Source organism: Ambystoma mexicanum, chromosome 10, assembly GCF_040938575.1.
Source record: "Ambystoma mexicanum isolate Mex_15411 chromosome 10, UKY_AmexF1_1, whole genome shotgun sequence".
In the NCBI taxonomy this organism is placed as follows: Eukaryota; Metazoa; Chordata; class Amphibia; order Caudata; family Ambystomatidae; genus Ambystoma; species Ambystoma mexicanum.
This window is the reverse complement of record NC_090932.1, coordinates 1,639,462,071-1,639,480,588: the sequence shown is the minus strand read 5'-3', so window position 1 is coordinate 1,639,480,588 and position 18,518 is coordinate 1,639,462,071. Positions and strand designations below refer to the sequence as shown.

At 48.8% G+C, this 18,518-nt stretch overlaps 1 protein-coding gene across 1 annotated transcript in view; it reads left to right on the top strand.

Moving 5' to 3' along the window:
- The window catches only part of SEPTIN5 (septin 5), a 513,411-nt gene that overhangs the window by 282,520 nt on the left and 212,373 nt on the right, over nt 1–18,518 (top strand). The window contains exon 3 of the mRNA XM_069620050.1: nt 12,626–12,712. Within this exon, the coding sequence (XP_069476151.1) occupies nt 12,626–12,712 (87 nt within the window). The remainder of the gene's footprint in view (nt 1–12,625; nt 12,713–18,518) is intronic.

Genomic DNA, 18,518 nt, shown 5'->3' with positions numbered 1-18,518 from the left:
CATCACACAGGCATATATAGTGCAGTTAATCATACAGGCATGCACAGTGTAAGGCATCATACATGCATGCACAGTGCAGTTCATCATAGAGGCATTCACAGTGTAAGGCATCACACAGGCATAAATGGTGCAGTTAATCATACAGGGATGCACAGTGCCAGGCTGCATACAGGCATGCACAGTGCAGTACATCATACAGGCATGCACGATGCAGTACATCATACAGGCATGCACGGTGCAGTTCATCATACATGGATGAACAGTGCAGGTCATCATAGAGGAATGCACAGTGTAAGGCATCACACAGGCATATATAGTGCAGTTAATCATACAGGCATGGACAGTGTAAGGCATCATACATGCATTCACACTGCAGTTCATCATAGAGGCATGCACAGTGTAAGGCACCACACAGGCACACATAGTGCAGTTAATCATACAGGCACGCACAGTGCAGTTCATCATAGAGGCATGCGCAGTGCTGGACATCATACATGCATGCACAGTTGAAAGGCATCATGCAGGAATGCCCCTGCAATGCCTCATACGGGCATGCACAGTGTTGAGCATCATACATGCATGCACAGTGCAGTTCATCATAGAGGCATTCACAGTGTAAGGCATCACACAGGCATATATGGTGCAGTTAATCATACAGGGATGCACAGTGCCAGGCTGCATACAGGCATGCACGGTGCAGTACATCATACAGGCATGCACGGTGCAGTTCATCATACATGGATGAACAGTGCAGGTCATCATAGAGGCATGCACAGTGTAAGGCATCACACAGGCATATATAGTGCAGTTAATCATACAGGCATGCACAGTGTAAGGCATCATACATGCATGCACAGTGCAGTTCATCATAGAGGCATTCACAGTGTAAGGCATCACACAGGCATATATGGTGCAGTTAATCATACAGGGATGCACAGTGCCAGGCTGCATACAGGCATGCACAGTGCAGTACATCATACAGGCATGCACGGTGCAGTACATCATACAGGCATGCACGGTGCAGTTCATCATACATGGATGAACAGTGCAGGTCATCATAGAGGAATGCACAGTGTAAGGCATCACACAGGCATATATAGTGCAGTTAATCATACAGGCATGGACAGTGTAAGGCATCATACATGCATGCACAGTGCAGTTCATCATAGAGGCATTCACAGTGTAAGGCATCACACAGGCATATAGGGTGCAGTTAATCATACAGGGATGCACAGTGCGAGGCTGCATACAGGCATGCACGGTGCAGTACATCATACAAGCGAGCACGGTGCAGTTCATCATACATGCATGTACAGTGCAGTTCATCATAGAGGCATTCACAATGCTGGGCATCATACATGCATTCACAGTTGAAAGGCACCATGCAGGCATGCACCCTGCAAGGCCTCATACAGGCATGCACACTGAAGACCACTGCAGAGATATGCACAGTTCTTGAAGATGCTGTTGGAAATTTAAGATAGTTAGTGAAGGGCCCGAGAAGGGGTGTGGCCTTCTGATGGTGCTATACGGGAACTCATTTTCTGTTCATGTACTCAGAGGAGTTGACCCGAGCCTGGCCTTGATTGGTGGGGATGTGACATTGACGGCCTCCCATTGGATGAGACTGGCCGCCTATCCACTGGATGGTGATCCTGAGGTGGTGGGTCAAATAAGTGGGGTCTGCGGATGGGGACAATGAGTGCACATAGGAGGCAGCGGGATCAGCGAAGACAGGTCCAGGGATATTTCCATTTCCTCCTAAAGAGAATGCAGAATTATTTACATTATTAATATACGCGAAGATGCGATTGAAAGAGGGGTGCCACAGGCAGAGTACTAGAGGTTCAGTGCTGATTGAATGCACGGTCCGTGGTGTTGCTTTGGCGGTCAGGGGCAACAGAGTTTCAGGCAGCGTTGTTGGGTGTGAAAAAGAATATCCTGTGCATCCGTCCATTCTGGACCCATTACATAGCAATAACTCATTCCTCCTTTTCCCCCCAGAAAAGCGTAACTTGAGTCTTGCTTAGTTTTTTTGGCATAAAAGACCACAGATTTATTTCCACAAAATCATAAAACACACTGCACACATTAGTGGAAATGCTTTGGAAGATGCGGTGACTGCTCCGTGTCCAAAACCTGCTTCCCCCTTGCTTTCCAAAAGTCCATCATATGCCCAACTCTCCCAACCCTTTCGCCTGAGCCTCGCCTGCCCATGCAGCTGCTCCTGGGCGGGGAGAGTGCCGTTTCCTTGGGGGAAGCTGAGCCCTTATTGTTCCCCCCAGACGCCCCTGCCGTTTAGGCTCCCAAGGGGCACTGGTCTGGGAAGAGAGAAGACCCTTCCCACTTTCTCCTGGCTCATCCGGAGTCTGTCTCTTGTGTTTGGTTGCCCAAACACCTCCACGCCACCAGCGGGTTACCGCCCAGCTCCCCACTGCGTCCTTGCTTACATTTCTAGGAGATGAGTACAGAGGTTCCAATGAAATATCTCCAACCCCCATGGAGACAAATGTACCCCGTCTTTCAGAAAATATTCCAGCATTTTAAATTAATCAAGCAGTGCCTGATCTGGCCGAAGCCCCTGCCCCTGCAGAATTTTGCCACTGCGCCGTTTAGCTTTCCTCTGGACCTCTCCACGGCTGCGTGATTATCTGCCCCTCTCCATTCCGGCCTAGGGATTATTTCTGACCAAACGATTTCAGTGTCACCCAATTGACCTGCTAGCTCCTGTAAGGAGGCCATCATTGCCCGCATCAGAGCCCCTCTCCCTAGGTTTGTCAGATCGTTCCCTCCCAGGTGTATGACCAATACGTCCGGCTACTGCTGTTTCCCCAGCAGTCTGCGCACCTGCCCCTGCAGCTGCGCCCATATCATTCCTGGCACCCCGTGCCACACAACTCAGAACTTGCCGTCTGTAAGCTCCTCCTGTTCCGCCGACCAGCTTGCCCCTGCCCTTGACACAAATGAGTGCCCTACCACCCAGACCGTCCACTTCTCTTTCGGGGCTGTCGCTGGAGGGGAGAAAGGTGACAAGTCAAGTTTAATCTTTTCAGGCCTGATATATCTTTTAAAACACCCAGACTTCCATCTGCCAATCTGCTTGATTGCTCCTTCCCGCATACCCATAACCGCGGCCGATGTGGCCGCACCAATCCTAAACAAGTGGGTCCCGAAGACTCCTTTTGTTTCCCCAATTCCCTCCAGCGCCATTTCCATCACCCGTCTGAATTCAAAGCGGCTCAATGCCGCCCCATCGTGGTGACTGAGCAGCGGCGCCTCACCTCCCGAGGGAGGTCTCACCCTGAGAAAATCTGCCACAGCCTTAACTGGGCATATCGGATTGCGCAAGATGGGTTGGAGGGTCACTGTGCACCCTTTGCTTCCTTGGTCTGTTTTTGAGCGCCTTACCCATACTGCTAGGTGGGTACCTAGAATCTGGACATCTTTCACCTGCAAGAACCCCTTACCTTTTGCCTCCTTGTTTTCGGGGCACCAGTTCGCTTACCCTGTAGGCCCCAAAAAATGCCAGCGTAAATGCTGCTTTAAACAGGGCCACTTCGAAACCCCCATGACACACTCTGTCCAAGTGTGCTACAATTTTTTGTAACTTGACCACATCTATAGGCCTCCTCTCATCCCTCTCACGTGTTCCCTGTTTCGCCCACCCCTTCATGTCTGTCACGATGTAGTGCTCTTTAGTGGGTTTTTCTTTACCCTCTAGTTTGTAAAAATGGGCGATGGCTGCTAAGTGGTACGCCATCCATGATCTGGTTTTACCTTCATGCCAGCTCCAACCCACAAATGCCCTCACCAGCAGCTCCTGTTCACTACCCGTTAATACCACCTGTTTGAATTTCAAATAGCACTCCCAGCATGACTTTTATCTACTTGCAGCGCCCGGTGCTAGCGCCGTCTGGATCAGGGTGCTCAGATTGCCCCAATCATGTCCCACCACTGTGTTTCGAAAGTGGCCATCGCCTCGTCTGCTCCCGGGCAACTCCCTCGGAATCTTTCCTACTGCAAACGAGAGAGAGCATCAGCGGCTGTGTTCTGTACACCAGGTATGCGCCTTGCTCGCACCTCAATGTTGCATTGCAGCATGCACCTGTAGAGCTCTCTCAACTGGCGTTGGTAGCGGAACCCTGATTAATGATCTGGACTACCGCCAAGTTGTCTGACCAAAGCATGATTTTGCTGTCCTTCAGTTGATCCCCCCCATAGCTTAAATGCTACCACAATGGGAAAGAGTTCTAGCAGCGTGATATCTCTGGTGACCCCCTGCTGGTGCCATTCCTCCAGCCACGCCATGCCGCACCATTTGGTGTCCAGGATTGCCCCAAACCCCAGAGCCCCGGATGAATCTGTGAACAGCTTGGGCCTGCCTTTGCTGTTCCCGTCCCTTCTCCACATCCGCACCCCGTTAAAATTGTCCAAAAATGAGTCCCACATGGCTAAGTCCTCCCGTACCTCTGCCCCCAACCGCACATGCTGATTTGCGTGCTGCAACCCTACCGTTTTCAGCTCAACACTCCTTGCAAACACTCTGCCTACTGGGATGACCTTCCCTGCAAAATTGAGTTTACCAGCCAGTGCCTGGAGTTCACGCAAGGTTGCCTTTTTCGTACTCCTCAGGCCTCTGATGATCCCTTTTGAACCTTCTCCTGGTGGAGCCTGCATTCTCCCTTTACCGTATCAATTTCGATCCCCAGGAAGGTAAGACAAGTCACAGGTCCCACTGATTTCTCCCCTGCTAGTGGGACCCCCATTACCTTCATCATTCTCTGGAATGTCCCCATGAGAGCTCCACAATCATTGGACCCCCTATTTCCCACAAACAAGAAGTCATCCAGGTAGTGTACTACTGCTCCCACCTGACACTCCTGTTTTACTGTAAACTCCTTAAAAGGTGCTGAACGCTTCAAAATACGCACAAGAAATGGCGCACCCCATAGGCAGAAATTTATCAAAGTAATACATATCCTGCACTTTGAACCCAAACAAATGTTGGCTTTCCTTGTGAATGGGTAGTAACCGGAAAGCGGATTCTATGTCCGCCTTCCCCAAGAGGGCTCCTCTACGGGCCTTCCTTTACTGCATCATCAAAGGTAGAATAATGTACCTTGCATCGTTCTTCACTGATCCCATCATTGACTGACTCTCCCTCGGGAAAGGAGAGGTGGTGAATCAGTCAATACTGCCCTTCCTCCTTTTTTGGAACCAGCCCTAATGGGGATATCACCAGATTCTCCAATGGAGGTTTATGGAATGGGCCTGACACCCTGCCCAACCTGACTTCCTTGGCGACCTTAGTTGCCACCACCTCTGGCATTGCCAGTGCCGACCGCAGGTTGACCGCCTCTGTTCTTTTCTTTACCCCTGCACATGGGATTTTAAACCCCCACCTGAAACCTTCCCACAATAGTCTAGCATCCTCACAGTTATGATACATATTCAACCACGGAGCCATAGCCTGTGGTTTGACCGGGGTTGGCAGACCCACTTTAATGACATTTTTACACAACTGCAGATTTGGCCTATACATCCTATTCTCATCTTCATTCCCTCTTGACTTTCTCCTTTGCTTTGGGGCTGCTTTTGCGTTTCCCTTCGTTGTTGGAGGAGTTATGCGCCCTCCCCCCCCCCCGGGGGTGCTTGAACCGGCATGTTTTCCCAAAGGGGCAGCCTTCCTCTGAATGGACCCTCCAGCATTCAGCTTGCACCCCGTGGTAGCTGGCTCTGCTGTTCCAGGAGAAGTGCCCGCGAAAGGACGACCTCCCCCGTTTGGTGTATCCTCCCCTACCCCTCCATGCTTGAGGTTTCTCATTTGGGGATTTCTCCCCCCCTGCCCCTGGCGGGATCAGTTTATCTAAGAACCCGCCCACATCCATTTCATCCCACAACAATGCTGGCCACACTTGCATTTTTAAACGAAAGGCCCGATCATATTACAACCAACCATCCCCCCCATGCTTTAAATACAGGTCATGGATGTATTGTTCATATGCCATCATTGAAGATGCATCTTGTTGGTACTTTTTAATCATAATGGATGTGTAAACCTTAAAAGCCTTCAACCAATTGTGTATGGATGCCTCTGTTTTAGGTTGTTCCTTGTCCCTCTTCTCCTTCTCCTTCTCCTTCTCCTTCTCCTTCTCCTTCTCCTTCTCCGATAATTCCTTTAACCCGTTACCCAGAGGTTTCATCCCCACAAAATCCAAAATCTTGATGAATTCTTTTCTCCATACTCTCTCCTTTATGGTCAGTGGAATATGCCATGATAAGGAATTCACTGCCAGCCTCACTGGGCCAAACCCTGGCATAGTTCTCCCATACTGTGCCATCATGGGACTCCACATCCCTTCCTGGCCTACCCCGCCAATAGGACCCGGTATCAGGCCTGCCGCGGCAACCCCCCGCCCCACCAGGCCGGCGCCTGGGCGGGCACTGCCGTTGGTCCTCCTTCCTGGGCTGTTGTACTGTGGATCATCCCTGCCCCAGCAACCCCTTGCCCGTACCAGGCTGGTGCTTGGGCAACCCCTGCAGTTGCCTCTCCCACTTGGGCTGCCGTACTGTTACCTTCCAAGAGATTTGCATTGCTCCCAGCCCTGGGTTGGTGCCCCTGAGTCCACTGAGCCTGGTTGTCCTGCCCTAGGGAGTTTACATTGCGCATAGCATTGGCCATTTGCCCCTGTGCCTGCTGCGCCGTCCCTCCCGCAACTGATGAGTTCAACCAAGCCCCTGACCACTGGTTCACCCCTACTGGCAACCCATTGATGCTTGGATTCCTGGCCTGCTATCCCCCTGCACCCAGTCCCCTTGGCCCCAGTGCAACCCCCATCAGTTGCCATACCGCTGCACCGCTGCCCACCTGATTAATTGCATTGACATTCCCACTCAGTACTTGCCCATTCCCCCCGTTACCCGATGCCTGCATACATTGCATTAGCATACCTTTTACCGCCTCCAGGGATGCTGGCCCGTCTCCCCTTGCGGCCACCGGTATGGTCGCAGGCATGCTGGGTGGACCCGGTCCCTTGGTGGCACCACAGGTGCAGGTGCCGATATGGCCACAACCTCCTGTGCACTTCCCTTGTTCTTAGCCCCAATGGTCCTGGGCCTCTTGGTGTTTGCCGCTTGTTCCTTGCTCGCCTTGGCTTTCTGTGTCAAGGTCCTCTTTATCTTCCCAGCAGGCTCCTCCTCTTCCTCCGCTTGCTCTTCTTCTTCTAGCTCCTGCAGCTCCTCGTTGTCTGGGTAGAGCAGTGGGGAGGTAGGCCCTTGACTCGTGCCTGCTTTCTCCTCTCCCTCCAGCTGTGCAGTTATGGCCTCCATCCATTTGGGGCCATGATTTGCAAACGCCTGTTTGGCCATTGCCATAAACGCTTCCCAGTCCATTGTTGCTGTGCTTCCCTCTTGAAGCAGGCTGTGCTCCACAAACCCCGCTTTCGCTTGCTTGTTTCGTGCGACGGGTTTGTGCTCTTCAATGCTGATGACTTGCCCTGAGTGCGGGGTCGTTTGCTTTTGTACCGCTGCCGGCAAGTCTTTAAAAATTGAAACAAAACTTGTTTCACAGGCCACGCAGGTCAAAGTGCCTGTGGCTGCCGCCTGTTCTTCGGCGCCGTCCTGAGCCGCTGAATGCAAATCCCGCAAGAGTGATGTGGACCTCCCCCCCACGCACTTCAATGTGCCGGAGGCTGCTGCCCGTTCCCTCGTTTGGCTCTGTCGTGTGGCTGAGCCCCTTGCCAGCTCCGCCCCACCCCGTAGCCTGTGGATACCTTCTGCGGCCGCCCGATCTCCTCCTGTTTGCAGACCTGGCCCCTTTGTCCTTGTTCCTTGATGCGTGCCGCTTCTCCCGGCCCCTGCTGCCGCCGGCGTCCGTCTCCCTTCCTTCTGCCTTCTGTTATCCGCCGCACACCGCCTCTTCCTGGTTTCCGCAGCCGCTTTGTGTGGACTGCTGGGCTCCGCCTCTGACGCGATCCCGCCCTCCTCTGCTCCGCCGTCGGCCGCCTCCTCCTAGCTTCTTTTGCCACAGTGCGTCCCGGACTGGTGAGGGCTCGATCTCCGCCCGCTTGAGTTTGCACGGCCGGGTCGAATGTCCTTCTCCGATCCTTCCGAAACAGATACTTCTCCCGACGCATTGTCCTCCAAAGTCTCCTCGCGTCCACCGCCTTCCCAATGAAAAACAAAGTCCAAAAACGAAGTCCTCGGTGGCAAGCGGGCATCCCACTGCCAAGGCTGGATGATGCCTGCAGTGGGGATCCCGCTTGCTTTTAAAGGGGATGGCTCTGCCCCTTTCCATTGTAGCCCTTCGCAGGCTTTTTCCCCCTTTGCTGCGCTGTTCTTCTTTACGCGGGCTTTACCCCGCCTTTGCCGCGCTCTCCCATTACCTCCCCTCCTTTGAGGAGGGGGAGGGAGACTAGGAGGAGGATACCGCCCGGGTTATTGGGGTGCCTCCTCCATTTTGGTTTTCTCGTTGTCACTTGTCATGGTCGCGGGTGACAGCACAGGGCTGGAGTGGGGGGGGTTGGGTAAGGCACTGGAGTGATGACTGTAAGCAGGGGTGTAGAAGGAGATGGTGGTGCTAGGAAGTGGGGGTGGGGGTGCCATGGATGGATGTGAAGGTAAGTAGTAGGAATTTAAAGAGGGGTCGCCGACAGCTTGGTCGTGAGCCATAGAGGAGCCAGGTAGGGTATAGGGTGCGAGTAGCAAAACATAGAACTTTCTAGAGAAGGGCAAATGAATAGGGAGGGGGGCATAAAACGACCAGGACAGTACTGGAGACCAATGAATACTGTGTTGGATAGAAGGGATTGTGCTCAGTCGCATGTAAGACGGTGGGGGATTTCCCCTTTATTCTGGATGGTGAGTCATGTGATTGCAGTAATTGGTGAAGGTGGAGATTGCCATCACAGAAGTCTCCATGCAGAGGTCGAAGTAAGCGGGAACGGTTGGGAGCGGAGTTTCACTACTTTTCTTTTGATACACTTCTAGCACCCGGTAGGATATTTCAGGAACAACATGCTCGCCTTGGAAGCAAGACGACACGGAGCAACACGGGTTTGATCCCCGTGTCCGCGCTTATAAACCTCTGGGTATTAAGCGCGTTATAAATAACCTATCATATATCATATCACTGGCTCCAAGGTTGTGAACTTTATGAGTAGGCTGGCAGAAGGAGGGGTGGAGGAAGATATGCAGGGACTTAGAGGACTTCTGTCTTCGGGGAACTGAGCAGATGAGACGGCGGCATTAGCAGAGCGGCAGTGGGAGATACGCAGGCCGGAAAGGAGAAGAGGATTTGGGTCTCACCTTAGACTAGGTGCTAGGAAAAGCCAAAGGAGCAGATTAGATTTTTTTGGAGGATGTGCAGAGGGTGAAGAGTGAAGAATGACGTGGTGAGGACAGAACCTAGTGGTACACCCACTGGGCTGGGAGGGGCAGTCAGGGCTTTTCGAATTCCGTCAGATGGGGAAGGGTCAATCCGAATGGTAGAATGCAGTCCCGGCAATATTAGTGGCTTTGACACTGAGTTGGGCGATGGCTCGGAGGAAGGCATGTTGGTCAACGGCATCAAAGACTGCAGAGAGGTCAAGAAGGATGAGGACAGGTGGAATCCTGGAGAGCTGTGCAGTAGCTAGAACAGTGTATCCATGAGAGGGGGTAGAACGATGAGTGTGGACGCCAGATCGTAGGGAGCAGCAGAGATTGTTGGCTTCACGGTAGCCAGTGGTACAATTGACGACAAGGCATTGGCGTTCACACACTTTGTAGTAGATGAGAAGTGGGGGGCAGGTGTGTGGTTGGTGGGCTCATTAGGGTCAGCAGAGGGTTTTTTCAGGATGGGAAGCAGATGCCCTAATGGAAAGAAAGGTTGATGCGTGGAGAGAGGCGAGGGAACGTGTGAGTAGCGAGAGTCATCACCCTCTCTGCATCAAAAGGGTCAATTGGGGGTCAATGACGAGTTGGCTCCAAGGAGACTGACTCAGGTTCAAGAGAGAATCCCGGGAGAAAGAATCAGAAGGAGGAGAGAAACCGCGGGAGACTGTGAGCGAGAAAGCAGGGGAGAGACACGGTTAGTTGAGGTGTCCTGCAATTTGGAGATCTTGGATGAGAAGTTGAGGGCAAATTCATTTTCAGACAAGAAAGAGGAGATAGTGGTAGGACAAGGGGAGCATCTGATTGGTGAAGTGGCTGGACTTTGTCAGGAAGAAAGTGGTGGCTTTCTGATGGATTCCAAAGGGAACTGACTTTCTCTGTAATTAGAGAAAGTCACCAAATTGCGGCCTTGATTTGTGGGTACATGATATTGTCAGCCCCTCCCTCCCCCTGTGAGCCCTGCACTCTGCTCCCCCACTTCCCTTCATGTAGAGGTAGTACATGCCGGATCATGAGACCTTAAACTGGCCCTCGTTATGAATTTCTCTTCTTTTCCCCTTAATTCTATTGCACTCAATGCACAATGAACACCGCTGATCGTGGCCGGCGATGTGTCTCACCACAGGGGCATTCACCTTCTCATACTTTGAACTAAACACAACCATACCTCTACAACACAATAAACCGCACAGACTTTGTAACAACGAAATAAACCACAGATAGCCTCGCCCAACAGCAAATGGCGGCTACCAACTGAAAAATACACCTACGCCCAGTGAACAGTGTCAACCAAACTGAAACTGCCAACAAAACATCACAGCTCTCTTGCACTTTCCCCCCGCTCAGTCCGACTAACTTGCCCCCCCTTGCTTTACAGATCCTCCAGAGCACCAAGAAACCATGCAGATGAAAAGAGTGCCATATAAGAACCTTTAACATAACATAACATAGTCTATGGCCATGTGTGTCAAGTGGTGTCATATGTGAAACATTCAGTATGACACCCCCGACACACCAGAAGGCGTGATACTTCTTGTGCAGTAGTCCTTATACAATAAGACCAGCTCCTACCCATCCCTGAAAACACATAAACAGTGCCTCAGGAATGTAATAACAATTTGTTATTGGTATAGTTCATGTGTCTTCCACCTTTGGATCTCCAGATGTTTTGGACTACCACTCCCAACAGCCCTATCCAGTATAGTCCAAGGTGAGGAATCTTGGCAATCAATTTCCAAAACATCAGAAGAGCCACAGAGCCCTCATATAGTGCTTTCGCCAAAGCGCCTTAAACTAGAACAATTACAGACAATGATTATCACCCAATTGATGTTGATACTCATTTATTGACCTCAGAAGGATGAAAGGCTGGGCTGGCCTTGCACAAATTCAAACCCCCAATCTGCAGATAACACACCTCTCAGCGGCAAGCCCCCAACCCACTCAGCTATCTTACCGGCTATTCGAAATATATACAAACGACCATTCTTGTACACGCATTTCATTGCAATACTTGAATGTTCAGTTGTGCTAGTAAAGCATTAATGGATGAACTATTCATTCAACAGCACGTTGCATGCTGGGACTTGTAGTTTTGTATTCCCATTACAAGTATGCCCATGCAAGTCCCAGCATGTAACTTACTGATGGCACATGGCAGGTGGGCATTGGCAGGTATGCAAGGAGCCCTGCATTCTCTGGAGCTGACTCACAGAGTGGCTCCCTCTAGGGGTAATGAGAAGGACATGATATGGAAGGTATGAAGACCCCCATTTTCGTGCCTAGAAACACATGTGTACAGGCGCGTTATAAATGACTTATCATATCAAATCATATCATAGCTAATGTTCAGTGATTTTCTCAAATACTGGTGTTGTTGGCATTGGACCTATAGGGGGAATAAACATGAAACGCGTGTGTTGCCTGGGGACCTTTAGTCATGTCGGACTGCGCAGCTCTGGGCCCTGGATTGGCAGAGATGGGAGTGAGACGGCCATCAGTGACCGCGGCTGCCTTCCAGTGTGTGACCGGTTCGTTTGCAAATGTCTGAGGCTGCCTTCGGTCTGTCTGAGACTGCTATCCAGAGTATGCGGGATTGACTTGTTTTTGTGTGTGAGACTACTCCCATGAAGAAAGGAGGATATGGGGCAGGAGGCTGCTCCACACAAGGGGCCTCATTACAAGAGCGGCCTTGCAGGAAACTCGTGGTAATGGCACTTTTTTGGCAGTAATGGAATTACCGCTGTTTTTTACTGCACCGTTGAACTAAAAGTTTGCCCTTAAAGTGCTGGATTTTACTCCGCTCGTGTTAATTCTGCCAAAACCCCTATGGAGTCCTTTCAATTATTTAGGATTAACACTGCCCTTCCACCACTTGTAATCCTGTGGTAAACCCCTGGGACCAAGCGGCGGTAACAGCAAAGAAGTAAACTCGTAATGAGGCCCAGTGTGAGATTGCTCTCTAGCGTCCTAGACTGCTCATGGTGTTTGGAGCTAGCTTTCTGTGTGTGTGATCCACTCCTCGCTCTTTGAGGCGTTCTGCTAACGTGTGTGAGACTGCCGCCATGTGTAGAGGGCGCTCTCCAACGGATGAGCTTGGGCCTTCTCCCCGGTCTTTTTGTCAGCGCTCTGTCCCCATGGAAGGTTCCAGGCTCCCCCCGTAACAGCTCCCCGCCAGCCCTATCTGCTCCCCTGTCTCTGTTGGCCCCGCTCTCTCAGTCTCGTGTCTCACTCTTTCTGCTGTCTCTTGCAGATCTCTGGCTATGACAGTCTCCGAAGCGGCTTCACTCTTGGCAACTCGGAGGCCCGTCCTAACACCTTGAACACCACCACCACCACAGTAAGTCAAACACGTTTCTTCCTGTTGCACCATTGCTTTTTCTTGCAGAATTGCAAACCAGATCGAGAGTGTTGCTTGTTAACCACACGCACACGCATGCACTTACACATTTACGTGGAGTTCACCACCCCCAGTGGGTCTCTCAGCGCTGTGAGAAATGCAAGGTTTTGTAAGTTGGTGGTTTTGGTTAGGTAACATAAAGCCTCATGACTCAGTGGTGGATCCAGCCACAGGCTTGGGCGGGCTTGCGCCCCACCGCTTTCTGCAGTGACGCTCAGCCGAGGGGCACGATGGGAAAAGGGCGCTACAACAAAAGCCTGTACACTAAATGTGTCATCTATGAGCAATATTCAGCCTCCTGCTCTCAGAGGAAGCGAGGGGAGTGAATAGCGCAACAGGCTAATGCACTTACGGCAGCTAACTAGGTGTAGCCTGCAGGCAACTCATACATTTCCTGGTGAGATTCTAATGCTCGTGGGAGTACGTGCGCTTAACAAGTTCTGTTAACATAACATAACATAACATATAGAGCACGAGTAACCGAGCTACATTGACCCCCTGGGCATCACTTTACCCCCCTAAATTCTTCCAGGAGAGTTGGATGCACAGAGTCAGCTTATGCGTAAAGTGTACCAAGGTCAGAGTGCACAATGTAAAGGCACAACTGAGGGAGTGCATGCAGGCATTTAGAGGGATTCATGACCACCTTTACGACCCGCTTTTTAAAACTGCCTGCCAGCCCACAAAATTGTGAGGCTCGCTTCGTTTCTACATGCTTTTGCATGAGATCATAGTCCAAATGTTTGCACTGGCCCTCCCTTGCCAAAAGATCTTACAGTGAGTCCACCGCACACGCCCGCATCGATGCCTGAGCGAGTTATGATGAAGGCTGCTCGTTAGGATTGCCATCATATCAGTAAACATCCTATTTCATATTTCGCATATTTTAAAGGGCTGGCAGTGTTACATGTATTGGTTTCAGCTAGCCCTGGCATCATGGCTGATTTCTGTTGTGTTTACGTGTGAACATGGAAAAAGAATTCTGCATTTTGCTAGTTGTCTTAATTTTGTGTGAACATGGGCTCATATAGAATTTATCAGGCTTTTTTGAAAACACATGCCTTATTAATTTCTATTTAAATACTAAGTGAGCCACGTGCTGAATACAATTTCATGAGCACAACATGTTATTGGTCGATGGCAATCCCATGACAAGTATTGAAAGGTCGATCAGATTATTTAAAGAAAGATCAAAAGAACATTCAATTAAAATGTAACAATTATTAAAAACTAGAGGTTCATCGTAATCATCATACTATATATTAAAAGGCCAGATGTATGTTTGTCCGAGCCGCCATGTGCTCCCTTTGCCTGTTGCCACCGCTAGAGGGAGCTGTTACCTTACGCATACAATAAGACTTCAAATTCATTTTCCAGGCGAACAAAATGGGTATTACAACAATGATAAAATATAAGAAGTGCAGAAATGGCCGAAGACAGGAATTCCACTTTAACAGCATACTTCAGGTTGCATACACTGAGAAATTATGCACATTAAAAAAACATAAAACTGAAATTCCTTTGATTAAGCGCTGAGTTTGGCAAAAATAAATTACTTTTTTTCCCCGTACAGGTGGCTTTCTGTAAATACAATTATGTTCAGCATATCACACCTTCACAATGTCTCTATTAACACTCTGAAAATGTCTTTGTTCCTGCACTTTGGCCCGTGTACACGGCTGTTGCACTAGTATATCATACATTCTAGATCATAGACTGTCGAAAGGAGTGTTACTTGCATGTGTGGGAAAGACACCTAGAAAGGTGCTAACTTGCACTTACACCATGCAGTTTGTACATAAAGTACACAACGAAGACTTTGATCAATGTGCAATGCTCAGAGCATGGGCCTTCGTTGGCTAACGTCTCGGGATGTAAAGGAGCTTACACAATCTGCAGTTTTATTTTGAGCATATTTGTCAACATCATGGACGATGTCTGTTAGTCTTTCTTCAGGAATGAGCACATATCCACTGTGTTTTATTCTTGCATGCGTCATGGTGTGGTGTCATGTTGACGCTCCGGCAGGGTTGTCGCCAAACACAAACCTTACCTCACACAATTATGTCAAGTGCATTTGATTGTGGTAAGTTACTTAGCTAACTTTTTGGGTGATGTGTTAAGCATGAACCTAGCAATGGAGCTCTGTCCATTGGTAGGGGTTTCAGGCATGCATTTTATGTTTGCAGAGGGAACAGTCCCTGCAACACTGTCTCTATCACTGACATACCATTGATGGTATCCTAGGGAAGATGCATAGTTAGTGGTGTACGTGTAACAGTGCTGAAAGTGGGGATGAAACAGGAGGCAGTGATTTAAAGAGTGGTCCTCATGCGGGCTAGTCGGATGGGTTGGTTCTTGGATGTATCTTACAGGGTGTGAAGGAGGATGTCCTTTAAGCCAGTGTCTGTGATTTCTTTTCTGAATTCCATGAAGGCAGCAGTGAGGTTAGGGTGAATGGGTATGAGATTTCACAGTCTGGGGGCGAAGGCCAAACATGATTATTTCCTGGTATGCTATACTATATGTGTCTCTTAGTTTATCAAATAAGAAAATGTGCATTTGGATGGACAACATTAGGGGAGTTCAAAACCCCAACAATTATGTTTCGTAATTTCTTTGAATATTCAGCATTTAACATTCAGAGGAAAAAATGCACACAATCAGATACAAAAACGGTCAATTTTTAAAATAAATGGGTATGTGATGATATTTTTTCCCATGTACTCGGGCAGCCTCTCTAGTGTGCGGGTTTGAGGGGGCTTGGAGCATCTGCAAGTGTACACATTCTTTGTGAGTGTATAGTTTATTAAAGCTTTTACAGATTCTTTACAAAATCCAATAAATCAAATAAATATACATATTTATGACAGGAAGAGAAGGAAAAAGAAAAGGAAAAGAATTAAAAAAAAAAGCAAGGAGAAGCACAATAAAGGCAGCGCCAAGGACAAAAGGAAATTGCGTCTCACTGACTGGGGCCTACAAATACAGACATTCTTTCCTGTCATTTGAAAGCACACTGTTGACTGGCAGACCGGAAGGCCAGCATGGAAAGTTCAACATTGCCAAATACACAAACAGTGTTGTCAGAAACAGAAAGACTAAAATTAAGGGTGCCATGTATGCAAACGACAAGGCTGAACAGAATGAGGCCCACCTTCCATCATAGACCTTAAAATGCATTTGTCCCAAAGAAAAAGCTGCCACAAAAAGTGACTACATTTTGCAGCTTAGGTTGAAAGGAACCGTTTACAGAGGAAACTCCCTGGCCTGAAACATTCAAATGTATATTATAATATGAAGTTGGACATTGATGGCATCACATTAAAAAAGCCTCATGTGTAAAGACATTTTAACATTTAAAAGTATGAGTTTTCCGTGCATGAAGAAAAGCTGAGTTCAGCCCAACAAGAAGTGTTTTCATGAGATTCGAAGCCAAGAACTGCTCACCTCCCCCATAACCTTATCAGACTGCAGGAAAGTTGTTGACGCTGTGGCAGAGCCAGGAAGAGGGGCAGAGCTTGGCTACGGAGGAGTTTAATGGGGGGGGGGTTTAAACCACACTGTCAAACCAATGACTCTTCTAATGGATGTGAACTCTGAATAATTCCCCAAAACTCAAGTAGATTTGTGGTCCCTCCCTGGGCTGAATGACAGACAACATATAACAGAAGATCACCACATGATGAGAAGAGGTGGAGCTATCCTCTCTGCTCTCAAAGATAAGGGAACAGATGGGTATTAGCCCTGGGAGAAAGAAATGTTAAGTGCTTTTATGGTAGGCTTGGGTCAACAAAGGCCAAAAGCCAGGCCTACACACAGATCTTGAGAACAAAAACATGCTAGTTAATTGAGGGGAAAAATATGCATGTAAATAATTTTTAAAGAGCAGTGTATGGAGAATCATACTTTAGCCATTATCTCAGGAACCATAATTCACACGATAATGGTTCAATACCATTAGAAAGATTTTAAAGAGATAGAATTTTGACCTTGGTAACTAAAGTTATAAGCTGAAATGTGATGATGGATTCCCAGAAAATGTCATGAAGTGGAGATTCGGGGAGATGATAGCTTGTTGAATAAGATATCACCATAGACATTCTTGTGTTGATAACTATTATATTAGCAGAATAAATCAAATTCTGCCATATGAACCTGCAACACCATGCCAAAATGAGACACATTTCATTAAGCCTGGCATGATTAGACCATTTTGGAAACATATCATTTGTGACTCGTTTTTTTAAATTACATTTTTTTGCTATGTTGTGGTTTTTAAGGCAGTGGTCTTCAAACTTATTTGGCCTGGGCCCCCCTGAGTAAAATCTGGGCAGGCCGGGCCCTCCCCAAATGTGCCAGATGAACATTTGCGTGCCGTCACCACACCCTATTCCCAGTACAGACCCTGGCCTCTCCTCACCCTGCTCCCACCACTACGCCAGTGCTCCCATCCATCCTGCTCCCACCACAGTCCCATAACACAATCATACACGCATCCATACACATATTTAAATAAAAAATAAATCACCATAAATGTACCTTCTGCAGCAGCCTGCGTGTGGTTGCTAAAATGCCCCGCTCCAGCTTTCTCTGCCCATATGTGAGAGGAGGCGCAGGAGCACCCTCTCGCACATACATACATGCAGTGCCCCAGCCAACATTTCCAATGAGCTATGCAAGGCTGGCGAAGCAAAACGCCCCCAGCGTTGCATGGCTCAGTGATCATGTGCGGCTGGGGAACTGAACTGTCAAAGGCAAACAGTGTTTCCCTTTGACAGTTCAGCCAGCCCAGGAGCACTCCTTCAGCTGGAAAAAGCAGCTGAGGGAGTGCTCAGTGTTTCACTGGGCTGGCTCCTCGGCTCCTCCATAATAGGTGAGGGGGCCAGTGGGTGGACACCCCCTCACCGATTATGGATGAGCCGCCAGGCTTGAACTGGCCCATAGGGCAATAGGCCGATGACCATAACAAAAATGCAAAATGTTAGTGTAGGCCAGTCAAAATGGGCCACTTTTTTGGCCAATGTGGGCCAGTTTGAGGAGTTACTTCACTATGCAGCTAGTAGTTTTGACCATTATTGCTGAATACACATTCTTTAAATAACACAATTTGTTTACATTTGAACAAAAAACACCCAGTTGCGTACTATTCAAACAGTCAGTGACTAAAGGACTGAATATACATTTGCAACTGCTGGCCACTTTTTCATTGATGCCGAAGGCCGTTTTATGGTCCAGTCTGACCATGTGAGCTGCTCATGCCCATTTCCTCCAATCTAAAAATAAAAGTTTGAAGACCTCTGTTTTAAGGTCATAACTGAAGTGGTCAAAAATGCCATTTCAAGGGGATGGAGTTATAACTCAAAGGGATGATGCTTAGTAGCTAAAGGAACCAATCATTGCAATGGGGGTGGACAAAAGATGTCCAGGTAGAATAGTTAGCAAATGAGCTGGCACATCCTAATTTAGATAATTTGGGGAGTGGTTAAAGATTTATAAGGAGACACACAATGGGAAAGCGGGAGAGCTATCTGAAATCATGTGAGTTAGAACTACCGAAAAAATTGCTGGAGAACCAAGATTGCCTGGGTGATGTATTAGACCAGAAGGAAGTCTAACATCGGGAGGAAACCTGGAGAGGCACACAATGGGATGGATGGATTCTAGAGGTATCTACGACTGAACCTGGAGAGGCCACCTAACCAGATCCCTGTCCTTTCCCCATGAGATAATCCAGGAGGTGGTG